Genomic DNA, 26,225 nt, shown 5'->3' on the forward strand with positions numbered 1-26,225 from the left:
GACCTAGAACTCCAGATCCCATGTCTTTCTATGAAGTTAATTTGCTAGAAACATTCTTAAACCATGTGTGTGTGTATGTGTGTGTGGTGTGTGTGTATAAGCAGGAGGAATGGGGGGGAGAGACAGAAGGGGTGACTTTTAAAAAAAAAGTATTATGCTTCTGAAAATCAAAGACCTTAATTTGGTTTTCTCCCATGCCTAAGTGAGTACCTGCTCTTTTGGTTTAAAAATAAGTCAGAGAGCAATGGACATGCAGACATATGGTAAAATGGGGTGAGGGAGAATCAGTGCAAGGCTTAACAATTGATGTTCAAAGGATATTTTTAGACCAAGAAGCAGCTTTCTGCCTTCATGGAGTAATGGTGTAAGGTTAACAGCCCAGATTTCCTTCTTCTGCCATTTTACTCTGAAAGTTGAGTTGCCATTTGCTGGTGTGAGATATAGCTTTATTTTCCACCCTGGCCATAGTGTGTGTGTGTGTGTGTGTGGTGTGTGTGTGTGTGTGGTGTGTGTTGTGGCGCATGCGATGTGCATTCACATATGTGCAGGTATAAGATCTGTTACATATTGATTTTTCTCGTACCTTTCAAGTAGCTATCTAGTGCTATCATGACTGATTTACTCCTCCTTTCTGCAAATGTGATGAGCATGGTATTGAACTTTTCATTCACATCACTGATTATCAGTGTGGAACAGGAGAGGAGTGAGATGACAGATCTGCCCTACCCCATTAGACACATCTTTTCAGATCACAGGATAATAGGATTTTAGAGTTGGAAGATACTTGGAGATCTTCTGATCCAACTCACTCATTTTACAGATTTAGAAATGGCAGTGGAAGGAGGCCAGTCTTACAAACAGGTTTTGCTCTTTCATATTTTATCTGCAGCCTGGAGGCATCTCCATAGTGGAGAAAAGATAGTGACTTCTCCAAGGCCTTGCCTCTAAGTGCTATATTTCTCTCCCTCTCACCTTGCTGCTTCCCCTCACATAGCCAGCTTTTAAATTTAACATCCCCTTGGCACACAAAACTCACTGACTAGTTGTGTGACCTTGGTCACAAGTTCTCTGCATCAGTTTCCTCTTTTGCAAAAGCAGATGATAATAGCATTTTCCTGTTGCCTTCCAAGATGCAGTAGCTTAGTGGACGGGTTGCTGGACTTGGGGCCAGGAAGACTTGAGTTCAAATTCTGCCATTGGTATTTCCTAGCTACATGATCCTGAGTAAACCATTCTTTTATCCTCAGGTTTCTTTTAATCTGCAAAATGAGGATAATAATAGCAACTCCCTTACAGGGTTAGTGTGAGGATCAAATGAAATAATACATGTAAAGTGTTTTGCAAACTTTAAAATGCCATATAAATGCTAGCTCCTATTATTGCGTCGACCAGATGAGATACTGTTTGTAAAGGACTTTGTGCATGTTAAAGTTCTATATACATGCCAGCAATTATTATTAAATAAGCAAATTATCATGTAGCACTGGTTACCACCCACTCAAATGGTGAATAACTAGTCCGGCTAATCATTCACACATCATTTCTTTTCTTGTTGGAGTTTCAAATTGGTAGATCCACACAAACACTGTAACTGACTTAGACAAGGTATTTGCTAGAATCTCTCATGATATCCTTGGGGATAAGATGGAGGAATGTGGCATGGATGATATAATTGGGGGGAATTACAAGTGTGCTCAAAGAGGATTGCTTAATGGATTAATGTCAAGTGAGGGTATGTGCTCAGAGAGTAATCTTTTCATTTGGGCCATTTAATAGAGGTGTTTTTCTCCATTTAAGTTATGACCTATTCAATTCCAGTGGTTAAAGTGGACAAATAACATTAAGGGTGTCCATTTACATAAAATAAAAATTGAACCAGCGGAAAACCTAAGACAAGGGAGGAAGCATGGTAAAAATGGAAAGAGCACTGGATCTGGAGTCAGAAGAGACCTTAATTCAAGATTCTGGCACTTACTAACTTGGTCATGGGGGAGAGGGGGGATTCTTTTTAGTGAATAAGAGGTTGACCTAAGGCAGGCATTCAGTCACAATGTGATATAAAAGCTGAGAGAGTCTATGTAGGATCATAGATTCAGAGCAGGAAGGGAATTTAGGGAGTAGCAGATAAAGGAAACGAGGCATAGGGAAACAAAGTCACTTGCTGAAGATCTTGTACCCAAGAGGGAAGTACATGATTTGGCCCAAATCAAGGTTCATGGAGACTCTTTTTCATAGGCAGTTCATAAACTATAGGAAAAGGCAGTTCCTGAAGGTGAGTTCCAATGATATTTTTTTGCAGGGCAATAGGAGTTAAGTGACTTGCCCAGGGTCATACAGCTAGTAAGTATCAAGTGTCTGAGGCCAGATTTGAACTCAGGTCCTCCTGAATCCAGGGTTGGTGCTTTATCCACTGTGCCACCTAGCTGCCCCCAATTTTTTATTTTTGCTGGGCAATGAAGGTTAAGTGACTTGCCCAGAGTCACACAGCTAGTAAGTGTCAAGTGTCTGAGACTGAATTTGAACTCAGGTCCTCCTGAATCCAGAGCCCGTGCTTTATCCACTGCACCACGTAGCTGCCCCTCCAATGATATTTTGCACAGAGGCTGCAGCATTGATATCAATGTTCTCAAGGTTACTCTTTTGGAAGCCACGTGGTACAGAAGAAAGGGGGACTAGATTCCAAGTCAGACAAATTGAATTCAAATGCTGATTCTGTTACTACCTACATCAATTGATCAATCATTTAAGTGCCTACTATGAGCTAGGTGTTATGCTAACCCACATGATATTGAGCCTCTCTTTCACTTATTATCTGGTTGACTATGGACAAGTCACTTAACCTCTTTTGCTTTTAGTTTCCCCATCTGTAAAATGAAAAGGTTGGATTTAGGAGATTAAAAGTACAACCTCATTTTGCTAACAGTCCCAAATGAGAGTAACAGTAATCAATTAAAGCAGAGAATCCTGGGAATATAGGTGAGAGTTAGAAAGGACCTTAGAGGTTGTTTGGTTCTCTTTCTTTATTTGCAGAGCAGGAAACTGAGGTTTAAAGGAGAGAAGGAACTTGCCTAAAGGGGAATACAGAATTTAATCCTAGTGCTGAAGCTAATATTTTGCTTCTATTTTGGGGACACTTGGACCTAGAGAAGTAATAACACCCCCTGTCTCTTTTCCATAGTTGTGTCATAAAGAAGGTCTAGTGTAACTGGTTCCTAGTATCAGAGTATCTTTAAGGGTAGGAAAGAAAGTGGGAGAGGTCATGATTGTGAACAGACTCCAGTGGAGCCAGTCTTGGGAAAAAAAAAATCCTGGTTTGGTCATTCTGGAGAGCTGTCGAATAATAGTGACCCTCAGGGGTTATTCCATATGGGACCCAGCTATAGCTGTCAGTCATCTCTCCCTTCTGAACCATCCAATCCATTTACACAGAAGCCAGATGTCACAAACTATTTATAAAATGCCAAGCTGATATTTGTTCATAACTTTCTCTTCTCTCCTTTCTATCTTAAAAAAACAACAACAAAAAACATTTTCCCGTCTCTCTTATTCCTACTCCTCATTTCTTGCCACCCCTTCTTTCTTTCCCCCATCTTTCCCCTATTGCCTTTCTTATATTCTTGTCCTCTCTAGTCTGTGGTGACCTTGAAGAACAAATGAAAAGATGACAGATTTTAGGAAATACCCATAGGTCCAAAGCAGAAATGTTATATCAAGGGTGACAAAAAAGTTGTTCTAAGTGTACTTTTTTTTTGGTCGCTTCTCCTTCAGTTTTCTGGTGACTTCCTTATACATTAAAAAAATATTCTGAACCTTACATATACATAGCAGAACACAAAAGAGGATTGTATATGAAACCATGAATTTCTATTTTGTACTGATTATTTTTTAAAAAGGATACAATGAATTCCACACAATATTTTCATACTATCCCACTTGTCTGTGCATCCTTCTGAACTTGCCTCTGTTCTCTTCTGTGTCATTAAAATAGTAAATACTATTAATAGTTTTAATGGCTCCCTTTCCTTGGGGATGGAGGAATCATTTCTACTAACTTTTATCTGGCTTGTTTCCTGGGGTTCCTGCACCTGACCTCCTCTTCCTGCAGTTAGGTTCCTCTTCAGATCTTTAGGTTGCATTAGAATATCAGGTTATGGAATTCAGATCCTTAGGGTGCATCAGGGCCACACTGATTGCAGCTTCCAAGGTCTAAGCTGTGAGTTTTTTTTAATAAACATTTTTATTTAAAGGTTGGAGTTCCAAATTCTATCCTTCCCCCTACCTTGAAGTGGTAAGCAATCAGCTATAGGTGATACATGTGCAACTATGTAAAAGCATTACCACAGCTCTCTTTTATATAAGAAGACTCAAATAAAAGAAAAAGAAAGAAAGAATGTGAAAACAGCATGTTTCAGTCTGTGTTCAATCAATATCTGTTCTTTCTTTGGAGCTGGTTAGTAAGCTTCATCATTAGTCCTTTGGGATTGTCTTGGATCATTGTATTGCTGAGAATAGTTAAGTCATTCACAGGTCTTCATCAAACAATACTGCTGTCACTGTGTACAGTGTTCTCCTGGTTCTGCCCACTTCACTATACATCAATTCATACAAGTCTTTCCAGGCTTTTCTGAAATCATCCTGCTTGTCATTTCTTATAGCACAATAATATTCCATCACCATCATATACCACAGCTTGTTTAGCCATTCCCCAATTGATGAGCATCCCCTTGACTTCCAGTTAGCCACCATAAAAAAGCTGCTATAGATATTTTTGCACAAATAGGTCTTTTTCTCTTTTTTGGATGTCTTTGAGATATAAACCTAGGAGTGGTATTGCTGGATCAAAGGGTATGCACAGTTTGATAGCCCTTTGGGATTAGTTCCAAATTGTTCTCCAGAATAGTTGGATCTGTTCACAACTCCACTAACAGTGGATTAGCATCCCAGTTTTATACCACATCCTCTCCAACATCCAACATTTTCCTTTTTTGTTATATTAGTCACTCTGATAGGTGTGAAGTGGGATCTCAGAGTTCTTTTAATTTGCATTTGTCTGATCAGTAGTGAGTGAGAGGCATTTTTTTCCCTATGACTATAGATAGCTTTGATTTCTTTATCTGAAAACTGACTGTTCATATCCTTTGATCATTTATCAATCACTGTAAGTTCTCATTGAATTTGTTTGATCATTATTTGATCCATTATTTTAATTTTATTTTTAGATTTTTTTGTTGGGATAGGTTCAGGCAGCCTTCTTGGCCAGCTGTTTTAGGTGATTTCCTTGTAACTGCTGTCCTCCCTACCACTGTCAAGAAGGGCAGGTAAAATTCAAACCAGTTAAATTCAATGCAATGTGCAACTGTTCTTTATGTTGTAAGATGAGGTTCTTGATCATTATTACTTTCTGTGTGTCCATCAATTATTTCACTCTATGCATATACATATACTCAGGCAGCTAGTTAATGCAGTGGGTAGAGCACTAGGTTTAGAATCAGGAAGACTCATCTTCATGAGTTCAAATCCAGTCTCAGACACTTTCTAGCTATATGACCCTAGGAAATTCACTTAACTCTGCCCTCAGTTTCTCACCTGTAAAATGAGTTGGAGAAGGAAAAAGCAAGTATCTCCAGTATCTTTGCCAAGAAAATACCAAAATGGGGTCAAGAAGAGCTGGACACAACCGAACTACAACATACATATACTCACATACCACCTCCCTTATTTTTGACTGTGTTGATATTTGTAGACTCTTTTGCTTAAGACTATTTTTTAATATTCATAGTGTAATAACTATATTGTAAAGGAGCTTTTCCTTTCTGATTTCTGTGGAAGCCAGGTTGATTTCTGGCATTGCTGCCTCCTAAGAGTTCACAGATATGCTACTTAGTTGATTACTTGTAAGTAGTTCTGATGTATGCTTTAAAAAGTAAAATAAAATGGGTAGGGAAGCTAGCAGTAATTTCTGGAAACTACTTGGGATTAAGTTTTTTTAAAAGTCATATCAAACTAACCTCATTTCATCTTTTGATAGACTTACTAGACTGATAGTTCATAAGAATGCAGAAGATAAAATATACTTTTCTTTCAGCCAGGCATTACATAAAGATTTTTGTGCTATTCTTGTTGACAAAATGGAGAAATAAGGGATTAGATAAAAATACATTTAGGTAGATATACAGCAGCCATTGATGCCTAAAGAGTTAAAGAACAAATCTATGAAGAACGACAATTTAAAAATTGTATATGGCATACAGGAGATTAATAAGGGCCTTTGTGTATCTTTTAATTTGAACTTGTAACCAGTGACCAGAGAGTGTTGGCTAATGTATCAATTCAGCTGTCAACCTAGAGTTGGTCTCTAGTGCCACCCCTCAAGGCTGTGTCCTACGCCCTGTCCTTGTAATATTTTCATCAAAGACATTGTGACATTAAAGGCAGGTACCAAGGTGCTGGATAGCTCATATATTGGATGATAAAAGTAACATTTTAAAGATCTTGTATTGTCTGAAACTAACAAGAGGAAATTAACAAGGGATAAATTATTAGCAATTTGTCCATATAGAGTCTCTTAACTGCTAGAACTAAAGCCTAGAGGCTTCAGTTTCCTTTTCAGTAGAATGGGGTTAATAATACAAGTAGGACCTACTTCACATGGTTGCTGCAACTTCCAGGTCTAACATTAGATGATTCTATTCTTGTCTTTAGTGACTCTATTTCAGAATAGACATGTTAGTGCCAAATAGTTAAGAATGTTGGCAGTAGGAAACAAAACCTCACTGTGACTTTCTAAACAAATCATTTTATGGTGGATGTAAACAACAAATAAAGTGGAGCAGAATATTCACTGGGTTTGGAATGATGTTAAGGAAAAGAAGAAACACAGGTATGTGCCCAGAGAAGACTACCACTTGAAGGTTTAATATGAACATATTTTTCTCCTGAAATTATTTACTTCCTATGGTCAAGTTGTGAGATGCAATATAGTGTAGTATTGAGTTCGAGCTTGGGAGACCTGGCTTCAATTACTGGCTTTATGACATTCAGCCGTGTGACCTTAGGTATGTCATGTGCTCATTCTGAGCTTCAGTTACTTGATCTATAATACATGAGTGTTAGATTGGAAGGTCTCTGAGGTCTCTTTCTAACTCTGACATCTATAATAAATTGTGTTTATGTTATCATTATTTTTAAAGTTGCAGACCTGCAATAATTTTCATAACAAGATTTGTTCACTTGTAGAGAGATGAATCTCTAGGAACAGTAATTGTATCTGCTGACTTGTTTTTGTACTTTTGAATTTGAAGTTATGTAACCAGAAGTCTTAACAGGGCCTGTAAATTTTTTTCCTTGTTTCTTTTGGATACTATCTGTCTGGTTGCAGCCCACAGTAGAATTACTTGAGTTGTAGCTACAGGGAAATAATTGTGTGATACTTCCATATCCAATCAATGAAATACAAGCAACTATTTCATAGCTGTTGAAAATGGGAGTGTATGTGTGTCTTGGGAAGCTTTGACTTTAATATAGAAGAGGTGCAAGTACTCCAGAGGCAGCTAGATGGTTCAATGAATAGATCTGTGGGCCTAAGTTCAGGAAGACCTGAGTTCAAATTCAGCCTCAGACACTTACTGTGTCACCCTGGGAAAAACACTTAAACTCTATTTTCCTTAATCCACTAGAGAAGGAAATGACAAACCACTCCAGTATTTTTGCCAAGAAAACTCCATGGATACTCTTGGTATGCTCTGGTCCACACAAAGTGTCAGAATAGGCTGAATGACTGAACAACAACAAAGCAAGTCATAAAAAACAAAACAAACAAAAACAACCCAAAGATCACATTTTTCATTATGTTGGTACTTTGTTCCAGGCAGCTAGGTGACTCAATGGATAGAGTGGAAGTCTCATGTTCCTGAGCTCAAATCTGGCCTCACATACTTACTAGCTTTGTGACCCTGGGCAAGTCACTTAACCCTGTTTCCCTCAGTTTCTTCATCTGTAAAATGAGCTAGAGAAGGACATGGCAAACAATTCCAGTATCTTTGCCAATATAATCCTAAATAGTTTCAGGAAGAGTCAGACATGACTGATAAAGGACTGAACGACACCTTTGATCTAGTTATCTATCTCATTGTAAAACTGGGTATTTATTTGAAGCTCCACCATATGAGCTTAGTTTCTAACAATTTGAACATTCATGAGCAGCAGGATTTTTCTGTTTGGCCACTTCCTTCTCCAGCTAAGTGACAATTTGTTGAGGGATGAATGAGAACAAAGAGACATTTTAATCTGTTGTGATTTAAGCTGCTGGTTTTGTCAATCACTGAGCTATGAAGTTTGAAAGACTTCTAAATAGTTCCATGACTTTTCTCCTTATGTGCTTTTACTTAGAGAAAATAAATCTGCATGGCTCTAGGCAGAACTGTTGTAAGGTAAATTTGAAGTTGAAATTATCTAATAATAACAGAGTCAACATGGTATAGTGGAGTCTGAAAGACCTTGATTCAAGTACAACCTCTGACACATGCTGACTTTGTTATCATGGGCAAGTCACTTAACTTGTCAGTGCAACAGGCAAATCTCTGAGTCTAGGTTTTCGAGTTACCAAACTGTGTCGATTAGGGGAAGTTTCAATGCTGGTATTCCCTTCACTGATGAAAGTATCTGTTCAGAACAACAACAACAAAAACCCCAATAACAATAAAAACACCAACACTAGGGGTAGCTAGGTGGTGCAGTGGATAAAGCACCGGCCCTGGATTCAGGAGTACCTGAGTTCAAATGTGGCCTCAGACACTTGGCACTTACTAGCTGTGTGACCCTGGGCAAGTCACTTAACCCCCATTGCCCTGCAAAAAACCAAAAACCAAAAAACAAAAAAAACCCCACCAACACTAGTGTTATAAGGTCACCTATTGACTCTGGAACAAATGGAGAGGAAGAGTACCAAACATCTGAAGATTATTTATTTATTTATTTTGATGAGGCAATTGGGGTTAAGTGACTTGCCCAGGGTCACACAGCTAGTAAGTGTTAAGTGTCTGAGGCCGCATTTGAACTCAAGTCCTCCTGACTCCAGGGCTGGTGCTCTATCCACCGTGCCACCTAGCTGCCCCCTGAAGATTATATTTTGACTGGATTTGGTATGCAGGTGTACATGCTCATCCAGAAAGACTCAGTAAACACATCTTTGTATATCCCATAGTACTTTGCCAATACTAGGTCCTCAGTTAATGATTACTGAATGAATAAATTAAAGAATGAAATACATGATCAGAACAGGACAGAACATAGTGAACTCTCCTGGGAGGTAGGTAGAGGATCCCACTTTAGAGATTTTGAAATGGCGAAATCAAATCCTTGATTTCCCCAGGATCACTCAATTGTAAAGTTCCAGAGCCAGGGTTTGAGGACAGGGATTCTGACTCCCCCTTTCTACTCCATGCTCATCATTAGAACAAGAGCATGGATTAGCCTGTGAATTTGGAAAACGATCCAGTGAGTACACAACACTAATTCATCCAAAGTACATTCTATCCTCTCAGTGAGGAAGTGAACCTCTGAATTTAGTCCTCCCTACAGGGTGCATTTAATACCCTCAAAAAACCCATTTCCAGAAGGGTGCACTGAATGAGTTAATGATTAAGTGCTTTTTCTACCAGTATGTGCATTTCTCACCAACTTTCATCTGAGGATCAGTTCCTATATATAGGTTTTGCTTAACAGCAAACAGCAGGATTCTCACTCTGGCTGACACCCCATTAAAATTTTTGATGAAAGAGTGTGAGGGGAGAGCTGCTTTTTACTTGTGACAAATTTTGTTTTGAGGGCTGGAAGGAGACATGGACTTTTTTTTAAACTTAATAAGGGTGAAAAAGTCCTTTGTTTTTCCCATGATATGAATAAAAATCATCTCTCTCTTGAATCAGTTGGCCAAATAATGAAAATGTTGTAGATTTCTAGGTAGTTACAGTGGTGATATACCAAAACCTGTTAACTATTTAAAGGATTTTTTCCTATTAAAATGTTCTTTCCTTTTTTCCTATTAAAATGTTCTCTCTCTCTCTCTCTCTCTCTCTCTCTCTGTGTCTCTCTGTCTCTCTGTCTCTCTCTGTCTCTCTCTCTGTTATCGCATTATCTTTCAGTTCTAGTGATGTTTCCTCCCCCTTTTTACATCATGATAATTTTCTAATACGGTCCCTCTCTATCCCTCAAATAACCCAATTTCCATTGTAAAAAGAATAATCAATCAAGAAAAACTAATGGACACAGTTACCATATCTGTCAGTATATGCAATAGTTTTTGGCATCCATACTTCTTTCCCCTTCTACCAAGAGGATAGAGGTGTATTTCTGCCTTGATTCTCCCAGACTCAACATTAGTCATTCCATTTAATCTCAATTCATCTGCTTTTCAGAGTTATTTTCATGTACACTGTCTATATTTTTCTTGTGGTTCTGCTCTCTTTCATTCTGCATCAATTCAAATATTTCTAAATTTCTAAATGTTTTTATAGCATGATTGACCCCCATTTTCTTTTCATATTTTTTAATATAACAAAGACACAAATAAAAACAAAATCTACTTCTATGAATCTTTTTTATGTATGGGATTTTTTTTCTTTCTGCTTTTGACCCTTCCCATTACTTTCCATGGGAAGCTTATCTGCTTAATTTCCAACCACTCTGTCCTGAAAAAAGCTGTGACCAACCTTCCAGTAGCATTTACTCTACCTTTCCCAGAATGGGAAGAGTGTGCCTGCTTTCATAAAACATCTAGTTGATATTGCTGAAAATGAAAATGACAAAATATTTTGTTTTGGTAAACAACAATAATAGCTTTATTTTTGGCAAGAAAGCATACTGTTTCCCCTCCCCCTCCCCAGCAATCTGTTCCTGAAGGTTTGATTATTCAGTAATTTTAGATGCTAGAAGCATATGTTTTCATTCCTTTTATATGTTTTCCAAGTCTGTATTTTTTTCACCTGCTAAAAAAGCAGCAAAGAATATTAGCCTCTGGGTTCTAGAGCCCCCTGTGGAAATTCAAAATGGAAACAGCTTCCCAGTAGATCATTGACTTGGGAAGGATCTTCATTTGATTCTGTGGCTTTTGAAAAGAAACAAACAAATCAATAGTAAACACATGGCCCAATACAGAGGTTAACTTTAGCCTTTCCAGTCATTATTATAATGACACTTGAATTTCTGATGTTGAATTTAGCAGCTAGAAAACAAAACAACACTATTCTTTTCTATTCCTGGTGAAATTAATACTAAATTTCTTCCTTTAATGAGTAGCACCATTACATTAAATGAATGATAACAGAATTGGAACCTGAATCATGAAATCTCAAAGTTGGAAAGGGCTTTAGAGGTTATCTAATTCAGCTACAGTTGAAGTAGGAATCCCATTTTCAGTATCTCTGAGAAATATTTTTTCAGTGTCTGCTTGATAAGCTCTAGTGAAGGGGAATCCATGACCTCCAGGGGTAGCCCAATCCAATCTTGGATGGCTCAATTTGTTAAGAAATTTTTTTCTCTCTCATGGCAGTTTCTAGTTCTTGCTTCTAGGTTTGCTTTCCAGGGCCCTGGATTCAGGAGGACCTGAGTTCAAATCCAGCCTCAGACACTTGAGACTTACTAGCTGTGTGACCCTGGGCAAGTCACTTAGCCCTCATTGCCTCGCAATGAGGTCATAGATCTGGACTTGAAAGTGACCTCACTGGGCATCTAATCCAATCTTCTCATTGATAGGAGGTAGATGGTGGCATAATAGACTTGAGTTCAGGTGTGTGACCCTAAGTAAGACACTTAACTTCTATCTGCCTCAGTTTCCTCAAGTGTAAAATGGGGATAATAACAGCACCTACTTCTCAGGGTTGTTGTGAGTCTAAAATGAGATAATATTTGTATAGCACTTAGCACAGGGAGTGGCACACAATAGGATATAAATTCTTATTTTCTTCTGGCTTCCTGACCACCTACTTCCCTTCTACCCTTCAGGAGTTTCAAGGTCTGGGTTCAAGACTTTATCTTTGCTCCTGACTAGCCACATGACCAGAGGCAAGGTACTTCCTTTTTGAATCTCACTTTCCATGTTTATTCAAGTGCAAGTTTGATGCAGATGATCTCTAAGGACTCTTTCAGCTTGTATGTATTCAATTCAAAAACTTTTCTTTAAGATAAACATCCCCATTTCTTTCATCTGATCCTTATAAGACATGGTCTCCCATCTCTGCCATTTTGGCTATATTATTTTGGATATGTGTGCTCCAAGGTAATCCAGTCTTTTCATCAAGCCTAGCACTCAGAATATAGGCCAATACCTGAATCTCTTCTGGTCAGGGCAGAGCAGAGTGGGACTGTCACCTCACTTATTCTGGAGGCATTGGCCATCTTAATGCAGCCTTCCTAAATTATTTTGTGTTGAAATTTTGCTATTTTAATTCTCACTTTGATGGAGGAAACTAAGCTCAGCTGTACTGCCATGTGTAAGGAAGTGCCTGGAGAAACAACATTTGTCTTCATTTTCTACTTTCGGGACCTGGTTTCTCAACAGATTTTTCTAGTACTCAGGAATTCTTTTTCTCCTTGGATATTCTTCATCTGGATGCAGTGAAGATTTCTAATAGGATCCTAGATGTAGAATTGGAAGAGGACCTGGAGGCTATTAAGTTCAACCCCTTCACTTTACAGATGAAGAAATCTAGACAGAGAAGTTAAAGAATTATCCAAGAGCACAGGTCTAGTAAGTGTTGGATGTAAAATTTGAGTTGGAATCTTCCTGACTCTATCTACTATACTGCACCAGCTCGTGATAAATCAGAACTATTCTGTCCCTTCTTCCTCCTTGTAAATTTTAAGTGTCGTGCTGCAAATAAATTAACTATCCTGGTCTCAAAAAAAAAAAAAAGCAGCAAAATTTGAGCTTTGGAAGCAGTAGGGATTTGATTACGGTGTGTTAGCCAGCTTCTCCACCTTACCTCTCCAATGTCCCCTACCCACCTTAGAGGAAATACAAAATCAGATAAAGCCCTTATGTCAGGAAATTGTCTTGGTTGTTTCATGTTGTGCTACTCTAAGCTGGCTGAGTGGAAAGTAGAAATCTGTGTCAGAGCTTTCCAGTTCTGGGCAGAATTGGAACATGATGAAAACATTATTATTTGTGTGAGGAAAATGATTTTCTGTGAAGAGTGCCCTGACCTGCAGAACCGTGAACACTTCTCTAGTGATTCCTATCACCCTCTTTTAGCCAACCTTTTCCATCCTTTTTTCTCCCTTCTGAAAAATGTCCAGATGCTGACCTCTAGGTTTTTAGATCTTGCAACTCTGCTCCCTAACCCCAACCAAAGCTCTCCCTGCTTTACACTGCTGTCATTTTAATTCAGGAGAAGGGTGATTCACAAAATTTTAGTCTTGGAAGGGGCCTCAGTGGTCATGTAGTCCAACCCAAAACCTAAAAAAAGAACCCCCCATGACTATGTAAGTGGTAAATTGTCATCCCTTCATTGCTTAAAAACCTGGAGTGAATTGGGGAACCCACTAGCTCCCAAGCCGGTAGCACATTCCCCTTTGGGATAACTAATCGTTGGGAACTGTTTCCTGAGATCTAGCTTACTAGGACAATGCTAGAGATCGAGTTTACCTTGATTTTCTAGAACCAAAGGTAATCTAGCTGTCCTTTTATCTGGCTTACTGTAAAATCATAGGACTGCTGGATGAGAGCAGTGTGGGTCAGTAGAAATAGGAGGTAGACCAAACCCATTGTGTGGGGCCAGGAGCAAATGCATTCTTCTCTTTGGACCTCAGTCTCCCCATGTATAGAAAGAAAATGTTGAATTATATTATTTCTAAGGTTTTCTAGCCCTGAATCCTATGAGAACAGCAAATTTTTTTTATTATTGTTTTGTTTGTCTATAAAACACAAAGTAAATTCTCTTTTTGATTGTCCCTGTTTAAAAAAAAACAGATGAAAATATTTGAAAGCTTAGTCATTGCATTGAACTCAGGCAGAGTTGAATCATGATGATTTCATGATGTGAGATATACACTATGCATCAGTGACCCATTTTTTCCGGAAAGATGACAGCTGCATCTCACTCCAGTGGGGAGGAGAGTTCAAGCTATCGCTACCACTTCTGCTAATTGCTTGTTGTAGTTATTTTTTCAAACCTTGGCCAGAAAAAAAAATCCTGCCCAACTTAATTTCCATCTGCCTTATACCCAAATCAGGATCTGTTTGTGGTAAGTTTGTATTTTAGGGAATGTTGAATTGCCAAAGGATAATGTATCTCTGCCGCATAATATGAAATTACTTCAGTAAATGAAACACTGTCATTTCTTAACAGAAGAAGGAACAGTGCCTCTTTTGATGAAGCAAAGGCAGGTAGTACACTAGTTATTAGTAGCATAGCTAAAACTATACTGAATTTGGAGTCAAAGACCCACGTTCTTGTCCTGTCCAGGATGCTATGTCATCTGGGTCTCGATTTTCTCCTTCATAAAATATGTTTGAACTTCATGGTCCCTAAGATCCCGTCTGTCTCTGAGTTCCATGAATTTCTTAATTATTATTCTTGTGGTTTATTCATTATGTGAATCATCCACACCAATACCCCATTTCTCCTTTCTTATGACTGTGGCACAGTCTTTAGCCATTCATCAACTCATTAGCTACTCTTACAGAAGGTGGAGAGAAAAACGACTTTTAACTCAAAACATCTCAGTCTGCTATTGTTAGGAACTTTGGTGTAAGAAATGGTGGTGGAGGGCAGGGATAGACGAGAAGAGTTTTTAAAAAGTCAATATTTTGGGATTGGGTCTGTTTTCTTTACTGTTCTTCCCTGTCCTCTATAAATGATAGATAGCTGCCTGAACTCTTAATAATTAGTCGAAAAATGTTGGGCATCACTGAAGGGAATTTTCCCTTTCCTTTTTTTTTTGTGGGGTGAGGAGGGTTAAGCAACTTGTCCAGGATCACACAGCTAGTAAATGTCAAGTGTCTGAGGCCAGATTTGAACTCAGGTCCTCCTGAATCCAGGGCCGGTGCTTTATCCACTGTGCCACCTAGCTGCCCCCTCCCTTTTAAAGTTTTATTCCAATAATTTTTATTTTTATAGTATTTTAAGGATTATAAAACACTTTCTTTCTTGGGCAAAAGAAATCAGATTTATCCCCTTCTATGAAGGGACCAGATAATACATTAATCTGTATAAAAGAGCTCTGTAATGTCTAAACCACATTTTACAGGGACTATTATATTGAGCTCTTAACTCAAACCTCAGCCCAGGAATAGCTTGTCAAGTGGGATCCATGGTAGGTAATCAGAGGAGAAAGTTTATTGAATATGCCCCTTTTTTCCAACATGCTTTTTAGGCTTCATAAGATCCTTAGTTAGGGTCATGTCTTGTATCGGTTGGCATTAGGGCCTCAAGTTCTAGAGATTTAAAAAGCAAGAGGAGATTGGCTCATTTTCTCCCATTCCATTTTTTACCTTTGTGTGATGGCAAATGCTTCTCCAAATGAAGGATTAGGTGGTAACCCAAGTGTTCACCTGGGGAGGGAAAAGGAAACCTGTGGATAAGACTTTCATGTCCAAAAAAGACTGATGAAAGCGGTGTGTGTGTGTGTGTGTGTGTGTGTGTGTGTGTGTGTGTGTGTGTGTTTTCTAAGCTGGCGGAAACCAAGAGTGGGATGCTGCATCTCCAAATTTGTATTCAGATATTCAGATTGGATGATGGTGTAGCAGTTCCAAAAATAGTTTCCCCACTTTTCTTGTTTTTCTTTTCTTTTTTTGTATATCTAAATTTCCACCTCTGATGTGTGTTAGAGCTATTCCCTCCTTTTTAGGAATTCCAGGTTGGTGATTGTTGGGGAACAAGGTCTCATTTACTACCTCGACTTTCAGATTTATGCCTTAGGGTCTCTGAATGAACTAATTGGTTGAGGGAAATGAGAATATAGGACTAGAATGTTTCCTAACTACTCAAGGTTAGCTAAAAAGAGGAACAGGCAGAGTCATATCTATGATTTGCAGTATTATGGGACCATTAGGGTCCAGATGGACACTTAGTTTTGGAATCATATGTGGGGGGGCTGAGAGAGGGAGAGAGAGGGAGAGAGAGGGAGAGAGAGGGAGGGAGGGAGGGAGGGAGGGAGAGAGAGAGAGAGAGAGAGAGAGAGAGAGAGAGAGAGAGAGAGAGAGAGAGAGAGAATGAATGAGAATCTTCTTTACTGGTTTTATGGATAAAAACAAAAAGTGAGGGATAATTAACACTTATGGGATATGTACCAATTATCTTGCAAGAGCTAGGAGAATGACCTAGGTTTGCTTTTTCAAGTGAGAAATCAAAGAATTCATAGTTGTGCTTGTGGGTTGTTTCCTCCCCCTACCTTGTGATTCTACACATGGAGTGCAAACTTAGATTCTATAGGGAAGTAGAAATAAAATTTCAATACACTAAGATCCTAACAAGGGAGAAAGATATTGCTTAGTGTAGTACTTGGTCATCTTTACAGCAGGCGTAAGAGTCATCAGGTTTATCACTGCTAGTTACAAAAGGAACTTGCCACCTGGGTGATCTCAGTCAAATCACTTGAACTAACTACGCCTTCATTTCCACAACTATAAATTTGGGATAAAAATATCCACACTAAATACTTCATAGTATTATTGTTAGGCAAACATTTCAGAAATAGTCAATGATTTAGAGATGTCAGCTATCATTATTGCCATCATCATTATCATCCTATTAACTGCTTTAACTTTGTTTGCTGTCCTCTAAATGGCTAAGAAGTCGGTTTACATTCTGATGTAATATTTTGGTTATCTTGGCTGAGGTAACTAGGGCAGATGGCTGGGCATTCAGCATGATTTTATAAGCCTGGCAGGAAACCAGAAGGAAAAACAAAAACTTTAAAAATCACCCAGAAAAAAATACCACCCAAATTGAGTAGTTTCATCACTTGCCTTTTAGATCCTAAATAACAACGACTAGCTGAAGGAATTAAAGCAATATGTTTCATAGGCTAACTTGACCCTGCAAGGAGAATAATCTGCCTCTGAGTGACCCCTAAATTCCAATCATTGGCTGAAACCAATGCACTCTAATAACTTAACCACTGATACGGTCCTAGGTATCTGGGTCAAAGAATTGCATTAAAATACCAATAATAAAAGACATTGAAAATTCCTTCCAACTGCACAGAATCCTAGTCTACCATTTTCAGAGTGTGATCCTAAAAAAAACAAAACAAAACAAAACACAACACGGCACCAAAAAAATACCAATATGCTTAAGCGAGTTTTTGATTCTACTGAGCCGGAAAAGTTTTCGGTATAATCCTAGCAGCAGATGGTGTGTCTGCTGCTGCAGGACCCAGCTAGCTAAATTTGCAGAGGCTTACCACCAGTGGGGTCAGCCCCCAAGTGATGGATTTTCTGGCCCTGGCAAGAATTGAAGAGTATAAGACAACATGGATTAAGGGAGAGAGTGACTACATTAATGATATTATGGAAACAGTATCAATAAGTTGTGTGAGGTTCAAAGTGGTTATATGTCAGGTAACTCACATCATAAAAGATGCCCCAGTCCAAAATATTATACGAGTAAAGTCCTGTGGCATGCTACTGAGGATGTACTTCTAGAATTTCCATGTCACTGGGGTTGATGAACTGACTCCCATAAGGAAGGATGTCTGACTTGGATGTTTGGTAATAAACTGCAGCTCATTCAAGGAGAAACTAGAGTGAATTTCTATTACCTTTTGAATCAATTTTTAGGCTCCTTAGCCTGGCATTCAAAACTCTCTATAACATCTTCTAGTTAGTTCCATGTCACTCCTGTCCATATACTCTGCATTCCAGTCCAACTAGACCACTATTTGCCCCAGAATACACACTATTCTTTAGCTTGTGTCTTGGTACACACTATTCTTTAAACCTGAAATACCCTTCTCTCTCATCTGTTGAATTTCTCCTGTTTTTTTTTTCCCTCCTGGTCTTTTGAAGAATAATTCAAATGTTACTTTTTCCATGAAGTCATCTTCCTTGATCCATTCTTGTTAATAGTGACCTTTCCCCTCAGGTGTCATAGCATTTTTATTTTGTGCCTCCACATAGGCATGTTACTGTGTATCATCAACATTTGGAATGTATTTGAGAAATTGGATGTCACTTTCAGTGATCCCAAGTTGCTCCCTGGCACAAACCCCATCTTTTAAACCATAATACTCCCCTACTGATGTAATATTGGCTCTACGGTCATGGGATATCTTCCTATCTGAATAATTGAAATTATAGGTTACCCAAAAGGCAATGAAGAGTTGTTCTAAGATGACCCATGTATGAAGTGGGGTAAAACATTTAATCAGCAAATGTGTGATTGTGGGTAAATGTTGCCATTTGAGTAACTGAGAGCAAATGATAACAGCTGACCAGCCTGAGGGGAGCACTAGGGATCCATGGAAAGACCCTCTGTATATTGAATAGATTGTCTATGGAAGATTTATGGGAAGATTTGGCCAAGAATTTCATAGAATGAGAAGTCGTGGCTGGGTTTATGGCCTATATTATGGAGGTTGTACTCACATAATTCATCTATAAATTGAGGTATTATTGATGTGTGTCTCACCTGCTTGTAGATTGTAAGCTCTGTGAGGGTAGTGACATCTTATTTAAGCTTTGCAGTTCCCTCATTGTTTAACCATAGTTCCCTGCACACAGTAGGTACACTATGAATCTTGGTTAAATGGATAAGAAAATTGTGGCTCTGAAAAGAGTTAAGCTAAAGAGCTATAGCAGCCCCTCCTCAAAAAGTGAATTTTGTTTCAGTTTCTTCTTTCTCTCCTAAATGTGGATATTTACCAAGGAACAATCCTTAAAACTCAGTTACTTGGTCCATAACATTCTTTTCATTAGAGATAATGATTTTGTGGCAAAAAGGGGCTTCAGTCATCTAGTCCAATTTCCTCATTCTACAGATGAGGAAAGTGAAGCCCAAAGAGATGACATGATGACTAAAGTCACAGCAGCAATAGTAAATAAGATACTGGGGCCATGGACCCAGGTCCTGTGAGTCAAATCCAGCAATCTTTCCATTGCACTACAATGTTCATGGCTTCAATCATCACCTCTTTATAGAAGATGGATGTTCAAATCTACCTTCAAGCCCAGATCTCTCTCCCTAACTTCAGGCACATATTTTCAATAGACTGATAAACTTTTTCATTTGGTTGCCTCACTTCCATTTAAACTCAGCTTCTCTAAAATAAGACTCCATGTGCCTGTTACTGTTTCTTGAAAAGAAAAGAAACCCCAGGCCCAAATAGCAAGCCTGAACCAGGGAAGCAAGGAAGGGATATTGCTAGCACTTGCTTCTGGGTTTCCATGTATATTTTCCTTGGTTCTACTCTGTTCTGCCAGCCCCTCCTTTGTAACAAGGCCAAGGACTTTGGCTTGAATTGATACAGCTACTCAGATCACAACTTGAACACCCAATGCTCTACAAGATTCTTCTTCTCTGACTGTGTTCAGTGGATCCTGATCACTGTGGTGGGAGCCCTATCCCTTCCTGGGTCAGATGGGGCAGAGGTAGTGGAGGAATTCCATATCTAGCCTGTAAATCTTGCCAGTTCTTTGTTTTGAAATATCTTTCACATTCATAGGTTCCCAGACTCAGATTTTTGGTGCTGAAAGGGGCCTTAGAGACAATCTAACCTGGCTTCTTGATAGAATCCTGGGCTTGGCATTAGGAAGACCCAGATTCAAATGCTGCTTCTAACATTTACTAGCTATTGGCTTAAGTCAATATCAAGTTGATTTGAGACTTAGCCAAGACTGAATAATAATGGGGAAAACATCTGGAGGTCACATGTTTAAAAACTGCAAGTTATACAACACATATTTTGGCTGTGTCTTCACATTTTAAGTGAAGTAGAGAATTGAAGTCATTATTTGGAAAACTCAGGGCCAAAATATTTTGGACTTGAATTATTAAGTTGCTTCAATGCTTTTAGAATCTGTGACTTCATAGATGTAGGCCCTCTCTCCATTTATGCAGATCAGCCCTTATTCTATTTAGATGGTCTTCAAGTGTTGCTTGGGCCAAAAAATGATCACCCTGAAGCCAATTCAATTCAACACTTATTAAGCCCCTACTGTTAAGGCCAACCTGGTGATGAGCAAAGCTTTCCAAGTTTAACTAGGCTGGTCCTTGGATGACAGGTATGCAGTCTGTTCCTCAGAGCCTTTCCAGGTTTGTAGGATTTGTCAGAAAGTGGGGCAAAGAAACAATGGACATGAAGGGTTATGCTGTACTTAGAAGGCGTTCTGTTAGGTGTGAATGCAAAACCAGCACAGCTCCTGCCCTCAAGGAGCTTATTGTTTCCTCAGGGTACTTTGCAAGTAAATAGAATGTGATTTTATGAGACTGGCAGTGCTAATTGGGGATATCCAGAAGGCCTCATTTTAGGAGGTGGCACCTGAGTGTTCTGAAGGGAGTTGGGGGTTTTATGAAAAAGGGATGAGTATGTTCTGGACCTTGCTTTGGACAGATGCACAAAAGCAAGAGAGATAATACTGTGTATGGGGAACAATTTACAGGTTGGTTTCACTGGAAGAGAGAACGCATGAAGGGAATTAAAGTGAAATAAAACCCAACAAATTGGGAAAGGATGACACTAATACACTGTTTGTGGTCATATAAATTGTTCCAACCATTCTCAAAAGTAATTTAGAATTAAGAAAGTTACTACAGTGTCCATATCATTTGACCCCACAGATCCTGCCAAAGAGATTAAAAATAATAAAAGGTCTCAGATACACCAAAAAATTCTTAGAAATAGTTTTTTGTCATAGAAAAGAAGTGAAAACAAAGTAGTTTTTCTTTGGGAAGTGACTAAACAAAAAATTCTGGTTCATGAATGTAACAGAATGTGACTACAATAGAAGTGATGAATGTTGAGGATTCAGATAAGAATAGGAAGACTTATTATGTGAGCTGAAGTAGAATGAAGTGAGCAAAATCAATTGACTAACAAGATTTATTAAGCAGCTTCCATGTTCCAAAGGCAGCTAGACCGTATAGTGGATAATGTCTGGCTTGAAGTCAGGAAGTCTCATCTTCCTGAGATCAAATCAAGCCTCAGACACTTACCAGCTGTGTGGCCCTGGCCAAGTCATTTAACCCTGTTTGTCTCAGTTCCTCGTCTGTAAAATGAGCTGGAGAAGGAAATGGCAAACCACTCCAGAATCTTTGCCAAGAAAACCCAAATGAGGTCACAAAGAGTTGGGCATGACTGATCAATAACAACAATAACATGTGCCAAACATTGGGATTAGAAAGAACAAAAGCTAGAGTTGGCAAGATTTGGAAACTGATAGGGTATTTGTGTGTGTGTGTGTGGGGGGGTGCGGTGGGGGTGGAAGGGGCATTGGAAGGATAGGAAAGAATTCAGGATGGCTCCACATTTGGAGGATAGTGGCAGAAGTATAGAAAGATGGTGGCACCACCCACAGAAATGAGAAGTTTGAAGAAATAATGGATTTCAGGAAAATGTGGATGTAGTTTTTGACGTATAGATTTTAAAAAATTGATGATGGTGGGGAGAAGATTTGGACATGGTTGAAGATAACAGAGAATGAGGCAATAGCTAAGGAGAGATAGAACATGGATTAAAGATGAAGAAATGCTCACCAGCATATGCTCCTGGAGGAGACAAAAGGGAATGGAATCAAGAGCACAAATGGAGAATTAATCCTGACCAAGAGATGACCCATCTTTGTCAGAAATGGAGGCTATGATGGACAGAATGGGGTTGAGGATGCAGATGGATTTTGAGGACTGGCATGGGGAAGAGGAGGGTGCCTACTACATTTGGTCTCATTTCCAGTATCATAGGATGTGAGGTTCTTTACTGAGGGAGCTTGGGGAGGAGAAAGCACCTGAGGTCTGAGGAGATTAGAGAATATTTGGAATAACCAACAAGGAGAGGGTACAGAAAAGCTTGTTATTCAGTTTTCTCCAACTCTTCATGTCCCTGTTTGGGTTTTTTTTTCACAAAGATGCTGGAATGGTTTGCCATTTCCTTTTACAGCTAATTTTTCATATGAGGAAACTGAGGCAAACAGAGTTAAATGACTTGTTCAGGGTCACACAGTAAGTAAGTGTCTGAGGCCACATTTGAACTCAGGAAGCTGACCTGACACTCTATCCATTGTACCACTTAGCTGCTCAGAAGAGAGAAGGTGTCAGAGAGCCTATTAGGAAATAATTAAAGGATTTCCTTGCCAGACAACAGTGAGGGCTGAGGGGAGCTTAAATAACATAAATTTGTAGTGAATCTAGTCAGTTCAGTTGTGCTTCTTTCTCCAAGAGCACAGGAGTAGGAGTGGAAAAGGTAGAACTTGGTGCTGGTAAAGACTTTGAGCACCCAGTGTCACTTCCATTCCATGACATAAGGTATTGAAGGTAGATTTTAGTGTCTAGATATTTAAGGCAAAGGGGGATATTTTTGTACTGAATTATCCAAATGGTCACCTCGGTTTTCTATTTTACTTGGTTGATGTGTTCTCTCCAACCTTTGATTTATATGATTCTTTTATTTGTTATTCATAGCTGTTATATCTGCTTGGTGGTTCAAAACATTCTTGAATTCAGATGACATGAATTAGTTTTAAAAAAAAAATGAAGTTGACTCCTTTTGAAGGTTATCCCTAACCTTTGGGGAAACTAGAAGCAGGATTTCCCTATTATTCCCCTAATTTGGGAATTTTCTTTATTCATACTTTCCTAGGCTGATTCATTTTGTCTCCTTGACCTTTTGATATTTGGATTTAAAAGTGTTACAGAATATTTCTTATTCATGGATGATTTTGTTAGCCTGGTTGACTGCCAGAGTGAAATATTAAAAAATAACAATAAGAGGTCTAGCCATCTGTTTCTTCCTATCTTCCCTTAAACTAATAGAAATGAAAATTGCAAATAAACTCTCTCTAATGTCACAATGTAAGCCAGATAGATGCCAGTTGTTAGTAGGGGCTAAAGCAAAGGTGAAGCAATCATATGATTGCAAGAATCTTAAGGAAGTGATTGAAGATCTGAAGATCTTAAGGAGGTATACTGCTCTAAAACACTGCTCATAATAATAGATGCACATAGAATTGAGAAGCTTGTAGTAAATGAGTGAAAAATTCATGTTTACTGTGCACAAATGATCTTCCTTCTTCCACCCTAGGTATCTTTCTATTTAATTTATTCTGATTCGCCACCCTTTCCCCGTTCCCCCCCAACCCCCTCAAATAAAAGGATGACATTAGCTAGTTTACCAACAAAACACACAAAGATACATAAACTACCCACAGAAGTGTTTGTAGCAAATAGCATTTTGTGACCTTCTTATAATATATCTGTCTTTTTCAGTAGCCATATGAGTTGGTGGAAAGTAAGGGTGAATTTTGTAAAGTCTTGTTAAGAGGAAGATGAGAGGGACTGCCCCATTAAGGAGTCTGAATTTTACCCTATGTGCCATGAGGAGCCCCTGAAGGTTTTTGATGACAGGGTGTGCCTCAGTTTCCTTGTCTGTAAAATAAGCTGGAGAAGGAAATGGTAAACCACTCTAGTATCTTTGCCAAGAAAACCCCACATAGGGTCATAAAGAGTCAGACATGACTGAAATGACTCAAGAAGAAGAAGAAGATGAAGTGAGGTGATTGGATCTGTGCATTAGGAGATTAATTCAGCAACTATATGAAGAATGGATTGGAGAACAGAATGGCTGGAAACAAAGAAACCAGTTAGAAAGCTTTTATAGTAGTTAAGAGGAAAGGTAATAATAACTTGGAATAGAATGAAGGCAATGTTGGTGAAGAGGAGGGGCTGGAAACAAAAAAAATATTGTGGAGGTAGAATTGACAGGATTTGGTGAGAGGGAGGGAAGTTTCAAAGATGATTCAAAATGAATCTCGTTTTCTAGGAAGGTGATGTCGCCATCAATAGAAATGAAGATATCAGGAGGAGAGATAGGTTTTTAGGGGAAGATTCACCTTGAACGTGTTGAATTTGAGGTGAGACAATAGATAAATGTGGGCTTTTAGTCTTGAGTTATAACTTGTCATTGGCTCCCAGTCCAAAGTGTTTCAGAGCTCCAGGAAGTAGCTAGGTGGTTATGTGAATAGAATGCTGACTTGTAGCCAGGAAAACGTGGATTTCAGATTCTCCCTCAGATATTTAAGCATTTACATAACACCTACCATTTTCTAGGCACTGTGCTAAGTGCTTTACAAATATTTTCTTTTTCCCCTAAAACAACTCTTCGAGGTAGGTGGTGTTATTATCCTCGTTTTATAATTGAGGAAACGGAGGCAAATAGAAATTCAATTACTTGCCTAGCTAGGGTCACACAGCTAGTAAGTGTCTTGAGTCTGGATTTGAACTCAGGTCTTCCTTATTCTAGGCCCAACACTCTATGTTTTTTCTGTTTAGAATTTTATTTTCCAAAATATATGTAAATTCAAACATTTATTGCTCTGTTTAGCTACCTCCATCTGTAATAGAGGCAAATAAATAGAATCTACCTCACTTGGGTTATTGTGAGGCTCCAATGAGATGGAATGCTTTGCAAACCTTAAAGCACCATATAAATGCTAGCTAATATTGTTGATATCATCCAGAAGCTATATGGAGAATTAAAATGGTTTTTCACATCTATGCTTATTTCCTCTCTTTGTCAACCTCAGCATTGATTTGGCGGGCAAGACTTGGTGCCACCCCCTTTCCTTCTGCACAGACTTCCATTTTAGGCAGCTTGTCTGCATAAATATAGCTAGTCTGTATCCTTCTCCCTACTTTCTACTTATATTTTTGGCTGGATTGCTGTTGTTTCATACCTTAAATATGTAGTAGGTACTTACGAAGTCATCTTATGAAGGGGATAAAGGAGCTTAGGTTTCCTGTCAAAGCATATGGGTTTCAGTTCTGTGTCTGCTGCTTTTCTCTAATCTCTTTGTGACCTTGGGAAAGACATTTTGCTTGTTTGGGCCTCAGGTTCTCCATCTGTAAAATGGGGGAAGGATTGGACTAGATAGATGATCTCGAAGTTCCTGTCTAACTCGATTGTTTTATGATCATATAGGTATAGCTTATATAGCCCTTTACAGTTTACAAAGTGATTTACTGACAACTGGTAAAATAGGAATATTAAGGCATGCTTCACATGAGAGCACCCCTATTAATATTATCTTGCAATAACATCTCATTAAACTGTGAAATGACACTACCACATTGTTATATCACCTATGAATAGTATCATTCTATGGAAATACCTGTCTTCTGCAAAGTTACTCATATGTGTTAAGAAGAGGGGGATGAGGGTATGCAGATACTGCCTTTATTTTGCAGATTAGGAAAGTAATCACATAGCTAGCAGATGATAGCAAAGACTCCAACCAGCTGCCATCAATCTCTCAATTTTAAATCAATCTCAATTTAATTTTTTAAATTTTGTTCTAAAATTTCTTGCTTTCTCATGGAACTGATTTCTCTTAAGTATTCTAGTTTTAAGGGATTACATTTCTTGGTTAAAGTTTTCCACTTTCGCTTTTAAACTACTTATTTTCTTAATTCTTTCCTCAAGAGTTTTTGTTTCATTGTTTCTATCTCTGGCTTCATTTCTTCTAAGTATGTATGAATTTCTTGTGGAAAAATTCACATTTTCCTTTGAGTGTATAGTTGTTATGGAATTAGATTTACACTAATGCTGGGTCATGTTTTCTTTGCTTTACTCATCTCTCCAGATTTATTTACAGAATTTTGGTTTTGTTTTAATACCACACTCTTCTCCCCTCCCCGCTGAACATTTTGGGTAGGATAGTTGGTCATGTATAGTCTCTCCCTAAATATCCTGGATTCCTGTGGTAATCTCTACCTTCTAGCATTTCCCTCCTCCTCCCTGCCGCCCCCCACCTCCACCTCTTGGATCTTTGAGATTCAGGGCACTGGATCTTCAGGGCTTTGGCTGTCATCTTAAGATAGGGTGTTAGGCACCTCATAGCTCTTGGGTCTGGGCTGTCCCAGTCCAAGCACTGATGCACTGTGCTAATTGCCACCCACTTCAACTTTCTTCTCAGGAGAGTCCTCTCTCTTGTTGCCTCTGGTCATGGAACCTCTGTTCTTGGCCATCCCTGGTGATAATGAGAATCTGCCTTTCATTGGCTCTGGCTTTGCTGGCAT

General features: G+C 38.8%; 1 protein-coding gene across 3 annotated transcripts in view; it reads left to right on the forward strand.

Annotated features, from left to right (window-relative positions):
- The window catches only part of SH3GL2 (SH3 domain containing GRB2 like 2, endophilin A1), a 239,276-nt gene that overhangs the window by 40,731 nt on the left and 172,320 nt on the right, over positions 1-26,225 (forward strand). Inside the window, exon 1 of one of the 3 annotated variants that reach the window (XM_043977811.1) lies at positions 12,036-12,065. The exons of the other annotated variants lie outside the window; for them this stretch is intronic. Coding sequence (XP_043833746.1) covers positions 12,051-12,065 — 15 coding nt within the window. The 5' untranslated portion in view covers positions 12,036-12,050. Of the gene's footprint in view, positions 1-12,035; positions 12,066-26,225 lie in introns of those variants that run through there. 3 annotated transcript variants of the gene reach the window in all.

Source organism: Dromiciops gliroides, chromosome 1, assembly GCF_019393635.1.
Source record: "Dromiciops gliroides isolate mDroGli1 chromosome 1, mDroGli1.pri, whole genome shotgun sequence".
In the NCBI taxonomy this organism is placed as follows: Eukaryota; Metazoa; Chordata; class Mammalia; order Microbiotheria; family Microbiotheriidae; genus Dromiciops; species Dromiciops gliroides.